General features: G+C 39.7%; 1 protein-coding gene across 1 annotated transcript in view; it reads left to right on the top strand.

Moving 5' to 3' along the window:
• Window positions 1-3,290: 3,290 nt before the first annotated feature.
• The window catches only part of LOC104469394 (integrin alpha-9-like), a gene marked incomplete at its 3' end in the record, with an annotated part of 86,670 nt that continues 82,248 nt past the window's right edge, over window positions 3,291-7,712 (top strand). The window contains exon 1 of the mRNA XM_010083875.1: window positions 3,291-3,337. Within this exon, the coding sequence (XP_010082177.1) occupies window positions 3,291-3,337 (47 nt within the window). The remainder of the gene's footprint in view (window positions 3,338-7,712) is intronic.

Below are 7,712 nucleotides of genomic sequence, written 5' to 3'. Positions count from 1 at the left end.
GTCTGAACGTGATTGATAATTGAGTAGAGGTCTTCCAGAAACTTTCGGGTGTCATGGGTTTGTAGTAAATGCTTAGTACATTTCAGTACAGTGTAAAACGTAGGGAAGAGAAGCAGAATATGTTGAAGTTTTAGAAAATGGGAAGAAAAACAGGGCCCTGTTTCGAACTGTTACACTCTTTATAGCTTTATAGCTGTTGGCTCAAGGCTGGGTGGCGGCTCGTGGTACTACCCAGGATTTTTCAGAGTGGAGAAGTGATCAGACCAAGGGCAGATTTTGAAAAATATGGATTTGAGCTGCATCTGTCTTCAGGAACTAAGTAATAGCTATATGCATGGTCAAGTGGAAGGTAAGCACTTGATTTATGTGTCAAGCTGCACACTTGTACCCAGAGGTTCAAAGAAGATGTAAATTGGCATGTGTCATTTAGGCAGGGATTTCCAGAGAAAGCTAATTTTAGTTGGTGCTTTGTCTCAAAGTTTGAGTGTGACAGTACTCATTTGAAAGTTGTCAACTGAGACATCAATATGGGAACTCTTGGTCTTGGGAGTCATCGTTTGAGGAGTTTATTAAAATTCTACCCAACAAGTTGGAAAGTATAAAAATGATTTCTTTGGCCATATACTTTAAAAATAGGTATTAAAGGTGAACGGACATGAAGGATGTGTAAAATGCCACTTTCAAAGTGTGTGAGTTTTTCGTTTTGGCATGTCACAAGTGTGTTTCAGGACTGCACAGCGGCAGTGGGACAGTGATGTTCACATGTACTTTACCTCTGAGGCAATGTTTCAATCAATCAGGTGCCCACGTCTTTGTCTTTCTTTGTACCTTCTTCTAGTAGAAATGATTTTTGGCCTTTTTGCACTGAGTAACCCACATTGTGTTTGAAAAAGATTATTTTCCCCTCATTGGGTTTCCAGGAAAGGAGATTAACAAGTCTTCATAACTGTTATTCTGATTCCTAGGGTAGTGGTGGCCTCTCACGGGTAGCCATTTTTCATTTTAAATTCCATTTACATTAGCCAAGAAAATAAATGGCAAACATTCAGTCTTTATAATTTCATCTTTGCAAAGCAGATAACATTCTTGTAGTTTATGTAGGGTACAGAGAATACTACAAATATATCAATTATTGTTTCCTGAAGCATTAAGGTTTAACAGCGTTGTGTATCTGTCTTTCTCAAGAATATGAAGTTTTAGTGAAGTGTTTCATCCATCTACAAGAAGCTGGGAAATTGCTGGCAGTGAACACTTGTTACTTTAGGATCCTCAGGAGGATTTGTAATATATTTTTATGTTGTTTGAGGTTTTTTTGTTTATTTTTTTAGATGCCCTTTCCAAGGAAAAGATATGGTTGTTAATTTGGTCAGCTCTAAAGGTAGACCTTTGAGATTATATGTGCTGAAGACCAGCAGTTAAAGGAGTGGAAAAGTCAACTGAGGCTATTTCTACATAACGGAAAGGGTTTTCCTCTCAGAAGCCTTGGAAAAACTTGCTGGAGGTGGATACCTACTACCATAACATGATCTTTATTTTTCCCTTTTTGTTTCCTTTTTAAATGTCATATGCTGAGAGAAGCCTCTTCTTCACTGATGAGTAGTGGTAAAAACAGGTTTCTATGGAAAGAGAATTCCACCCACTTCAAATAAAATCTAAAAATTGTTCCATATTTTTAACCAAATAGAGCTAAGTAAGCCTTTTCTTTTCATCCTGTCACTTCTGATGTCTCGTTTTATTCTTCCTTGCCTGACCGAGGTCTTTTTAAAAGAAATCAGATCACCTGTAGGTGGCCATAAATCATTTCTGCCATCTAGGTTTAAACACCTACCGTTTTGCAGGGAACTTTTTCAGGACATTTTTCCTTTCCTAGTAAAAACCTTTGTGTCTGTTGAGCCGCACTATACCGGTAAGTCTAAGGTATAAATTTGCCTTTATGCTGTTATTTGTGGGTGTTTTAATGATTTTAGATTATAGAGATTTCAAACTGTCAGACTTGAAATCAGTCTGGCTGGTGAGGAAGCTGCGAGTAGTTGTTTGGACACATGCATTTATCTTTACAGAGAAAAATAAGAGGTGCAGTGCATTTTTTTTAAAAGATCTTTCTCAACTCACGTTGCTTCCTGTGTTGTTCTCCAAGATGATAAAACATTTCTGACATGTAGCCTGGCTACTTCATGGCATCCATAATGGGTCCATCAGTAGTTGTGGTACAGCAGCTGTACTTTGTCCCTGAGAATTTATGTGGGAGTCTCTTCCTCTGTGCCTCTTTGGAATAAAGTTGTGATACATTAATGAAATAAATCCTAGCAGTAATATTGGCCTATCATTTGATGATGGCAATAAAACTGTTCATACACAAAAGCAAAAGTGCTTCATTAAATACTTTGCATTCTCCTCCTCCTTCACCAAATGCATCTTGTATTTCATGAAGCTTATGCTGTACTTTTAATGCATTTGTAAATATGAATGATGTCAAATACTGTTTACCAGAAATAAACACATTAAAATAATCTGGAGATTTAAGAGTTCCAGAAACCAGCTGAAGAGCTCTCTGGCTCCATATTGTTAACTTTTCCTAATTCTTGCAATGCAAAGGAAATTCCAGGAAACATTAAGGGTTTTTTGAGTGTCAATATACCAAAAAAGGGCAGGAAAACTGATCTGAAGGGCTGTAGATTGACATCATCGTACAAGCAATATAATGGAGATGTCAATATGTCATGTAGTTGCCCAAGAAATTAAAGGAACAAATACAGTTTAATTTAAAAAAACCAAACTGAGTAATTAAATAATGAGATTTCTCAGTGAAGGTAGCCTTGAAGTTGTAATAGAGATTTAGGGGATTGCAATTTTACTTAGCGCTTTAGGCACTGTGATTTAAAAATAAAAAAAGGGAGAGATTATACAAAATCTGTATATTTAAATGTGAATACTTGGACAGCAGACTGATCTGAAAAAGAGATGTAAGGCTATTAAGTGGGGTTACTTCTAGTGACATTCTTTAGGGATCAATAGAAAGCTTAAAGTTAATATAGTCATTAAATATCTGAAAATAATTACTTCTACATTTTGCAGATAACACAGAAATACTTGGTTAAAAGGGGAAGATAGGTAATTTTTTATAAAGTGCTTTGGATCAGCTACTAAGCTGAGCCACTCAAGCAAAGTTTATTTTAATCCAGCTCAGTGTGAGGTCGTACATCCAGGAACAAAGAATGTGGGTCCCACCTTCAGAGGGGGAAGGGACTTGTCTCCTGGAAAGCCGGAGCCTTGAGAAAGATTTCGGGGTCATGGCAGACCAACAATTTCCCAGCATTACGGTCGGCAGAAAGGAATTGTGAGTTCTTTGGGTGTGCAAACAGAGAGAATGGTACCTTGGAGTGATTCTTCTTGTGTGTAGATCGCTGCTTTGGCCATGGCTGGAGTTGTGTGGTCACTGATGAGATGTTTTCTGTTTAGATGGTGTTGTAAACAACTGTAAAACCTGTTTAAGTGTCCGAGGGAAGGCCTCACTTAGAAATCTGAACTAGTCACAGCATTTATTTTAATGAAGGCCAAGAAACACCTAAGAAGGTATTTGCAATCCAGAGAAAGGCATGACAAAAACCTGTGACTGAAAGGCGATGCCACATGTGTTTAAAGAACCCAGATCCAGGACTTTAAGTTCAGGAGGGATTACTATAGGACCTAACTATATGCGCTTCTGGAAAATATACTGTAACTAAACAAATGATTTCATATGGTGGAAGGTTAACAAATGTAATGTAATATCTGGGATATACAAGTAGGCAAACTAAAAGATGCAGTCTATTACTGCCTCTTAGGATCTTTTATTTTTACAAAAAGTAGAATTTCAAGGAGCATCATTAGTATCCCAGTGTTTGTTTCTAAGAGTTTCCTGTTGATAAAAAAGGGACAAATTATAACAGAGCAATATCAGTTTCTCTATACTGGATTTTTGAAGCAGTACCAAAGCAGAGAGATAGGACAAAATTCCACAGCCAGTGGGGTTAAAAAGAACAGAATGTGGTTTATATTGGGGCTTGAAGATACAATTTCTGAACAAGTAATAGAGAAATTAAGATAAAGGTAAAAATTGACAACTTGCTAGTGGGTATGTATTTAATGAGTTCACAGCGTAGTTCTATGAATAACAACATGCTGCTGGTAATTGTCCAAGTCTAGGCAAAGCCATGCAGCATGAGTTGGTGCTTAAGCAAGCATGAGGTTGTGCTGGGAGTCTGATGAACACTTCTGACCTGTGACTGTTCAATAAAGCCTCTCTTTGTGTCTTGAATCTGACCGCTCAAGCTTCCTACGCAGCTCTTTTTCTTCTGTTTTCTTTAGCTATCACCAAGCCTTTAGAGGTGGCTGGTGGTGACTTTCAGTATTTGATATGTGATACTTGTAGAGTCAGAGCTTTGCCATCCTGGCCTGTGCTTTTGTTTTCCTTTTCTTCTCCATCTCCCCTTTTGCAAGCTCTGAGTACCACACTGCTGATGTACTTGCAGCTCTCCAAGTACTTTCTGGCCCCCGCAGTTGCTCCTTGTACTGTCTGATGTTTTTCCTCCGATCCTTGCCCCAAACCACAGCAAATTCCAGTTATCCGTTTAGAGTCGCTGCGTGTTGGTGAGTAGTCTTCTGCCTAGGCCATAAATTTCTGTTGCCGCCAAAGCGGTATATGTCATGGAAATGAGGGATGGGGCTCTGAGGAAGTGCTGCTGTTAGGATGAGCACTCTTGTCCCGGTGAATAATGTATGAAGAAATAAAAAAATAATCAAATGCAAGCTGCAGATGTGTAAAGTGGCAATACCTGCACTTAAGCATATTCAGTTAAAACCTTATGACAGTAAATGCAGTATTGCTGTTGTAAAGGGCCATTTTTTTCCATTCCCCATGAATGCACCTCCAGCTCCAGAGTAGAGCTTTCAGCTTTGATCTGGGGAACTGTATGGTTTGCGCTTATTTGCGGAAACATTTGCCTTGTTTGTTTTTAAAGTCAGTGGAACTTGAAGGGAAAGTTTTGGTTTTCCTTGGTTCTCCTGAGAAAATCTCATCCATCTTGCTCCCGTACGCGGGTTTAAACAATCACTCTTTGTTGTCCTACAATATCCTCCAGCCCAGCCATCTCAGAGAGCCGGGCAGCCGTATCCGCTGACGTGGTTTGTGAGTGGGAGGCTCTGCCTCTTTGTGAAGGATCAGTGAAACAAGGGGAAAAGCCTTATCCTTGCTGAAATGAAGGGTGAACTTTCCATTCAGTCATGATTTCCGATGTAGATGGACGAAAATGATTGTGAGGGTCCTGAAAATATGTCCTGATTCCTTCCTTTTCTTCTTTTGGTTTTGTGTTGGTTGTGAGCAGAGGCTGGGAGCCTGAAGAGAGGAGAAGGTTAGAAAAATGATGTCTGGATGATCAGAGGGGAATGGGAGAAGAGGAGGAAAGTGGTGAGGAGGGACATGACGTGAAGGCAGGGTGTTACTGAGGCGGTCATCAGCATGCTGATGTGTAGGAACGTGCAGGATGGGAGACCTCGAGGCTAATGAAATGTCCTTGGTGTCATCCATAATGCTTGTGCTATGTAATGGATACGTTTCCTTCAACTCTTCTCCTCAACATTACTTGGTTAATAATATTAATTCCTATTAATTAGGTTGTTACAGAATAGTGAATGGATATTTGTCATCCTTGGAGATTTCATTGTTTCCAGAACAATATGGTTCCCTCGCGCTCTTCAAATATCACAGCTCATGTGCATGCAGAAGCCATAGCACAGTGGACTAAAGGGGTTAAACTGTGGGTTCTGGTTTCAGAAGCTTTCCAGCTGGTACCTAGCATTTGAAATGGAATTGATATTAAATGTACAAGTAGATGTCACAGAGGAGCTCTTTTCACATTTTTAAATTCATGTGGCAAAGTGGACAATCATAACACTTTTTCCTTTTACCCGTATTGATTTTAAATCCTGCTCTCAAGAGGATTAGACTAATAAATACTACCCTCCATTTAATAGTGGAAGAACAGACTTGGGTCACATTATTGCAACACATTCCCGTGTTCCTTTTGTGGAACTATCCATTCTCCTGTGACTGAAAGAAGGGTTTATATTTTTGTGTGTAAATACCTCCAGTTTTCTTAACTGGTCTCATCTCAGTAGTATGACAGCAAACATAATTCTTCTCATGCCCTCAGCCTTGCTCTCCCAGATGCATGCATGCAGGCAGGACAGCTGAGTAGTGCGTTGCTTTCTTTGCAGGACTTCCGAGGACCATGTCTATCAGCTCTACTCAACTGAATCAAAATACTGTCAGTAAAAATGTTGGTGATAACCTTCTTTCATCTCTATCCATCCCCTTCTACTGAGGATGATTCTGCTTACTTTCAGTCCTGACACAGTGCTACTATTTTTCCCCTTTTTGTAGGATACTGGGCTTAAGTAGAACATTTCTTTTTGTTTTGTACATGTGTTTGTTATGAAGTTGTAGTTATCAAATGCTTTTTGTCACAATAGTGTTGAAATGATCATAACGGGATATTGTCAGGCCTTAAGTTCTAGTCAACTTAAAATGAAGTATCCATCAAAATATTTTTTCCACTGCTATTGTGATGTTTCATAGCCGTCCAGGCTTTCTGTTTTCTGCCCTGATTCTTCTAGCAGATATTCCTTCACCTCAATCATTTGAGATACCAGGGTTAGAACTGAGGGGACGTCTGGACTTCTGCCAGTTGGTACAGACTGATGCTTTTCTCAAACAAATCTGCTGCCAATCTAGGGAATGCAGCAGGATAATCTCGTTCAGCCCATAGATGTTTGACCCACTGATAATAAGGTGACCTGCTAGATAGGAGACAGACATACTTGATGACAGTGTGAGATCAAATGTGCCCTAGGACCCAGATCCAAGAAGGGATGTGGATCCTGTCTCAATTCACATAAACCAGTCTGAGCTGCCACACACAGATAAAGGGATACAAGACCAGCAAGAAAGGCTCCTGAGCACTGCTGTGGGCTGTGGTTTTGGGAAGGGGCTGGGAGGGTCAGTCCTTGACCCCAGTCCTTGACTCTGAGGACAGCTGTGTGTGAGATTTTGTGCTGAAAGTTTGTTGAATGACACACATGCACAGCTGGTTTTATCTCTAGCTAAGTATATCCAGGAAGAAAGCGAGAGAGTGAGCAATCAAGTACAGTATTTGAACGCTGAAGTTAACCATGTTGTTTTTATTGAACACCGCTCCGCCAGGTCCATGGACGTGTTGAACTTTTAGCAGACCTGTTATCATATATGATGAGCCAGGACCAAGGGTCTTAACTCCATCTCCTCTAACAGCTTCATACACAGAGACCCCTGTGTTCAGCTTATGCAGCAGGGTTGGAGGGAAATACTGTATAAAGGGAAACAGGTAGTTGAATAAACTCATATTCTGGACCCAATGCATTTTAATCCACTATTAAAGGAAAGCTCTTGGTTTTGATAAGATCTTGTACCAGCAGAATATGAAATGTGGTAACTCCAGCTGAAAAGAGAAGTGTATGATAGGGTTACATATGTGCAGGAAGAGTCTGGATTTAATTATTGTCTTAATCTTGCATGTAATTCCCTGCTGAAATAGATCATATTTTCAGAAAGAGAGTAGAATAAGTAAATGTTTGAGTTGTTATCCCTCTTCTTCCTTCTTGGGTTCTCTTTGCTCACCTAAGTTCAGGTCTTCATT

The sequence above is a fragment of the Pterocles gutturalis genome, unplaced genomic scaffold (genome assembly GCF_000699245.1).
Source record: "Pterocles gutturalis isolate BGI_N339 unplaced genomic scaffold, ASM69924v1 scaffold13595, whole genome shotgun sequence".
NCBI lineage: Eukaryota > Metazoa > Chordata > Aves > Pterocliformes > Pteroclidae > Pterocles > Pterocles gutturalis.
The sequence above is the reverse complement of the archived record's forward strand: the minus strand, read 5'-3'. Positions and strand labels throughout refer to the sequence as shown.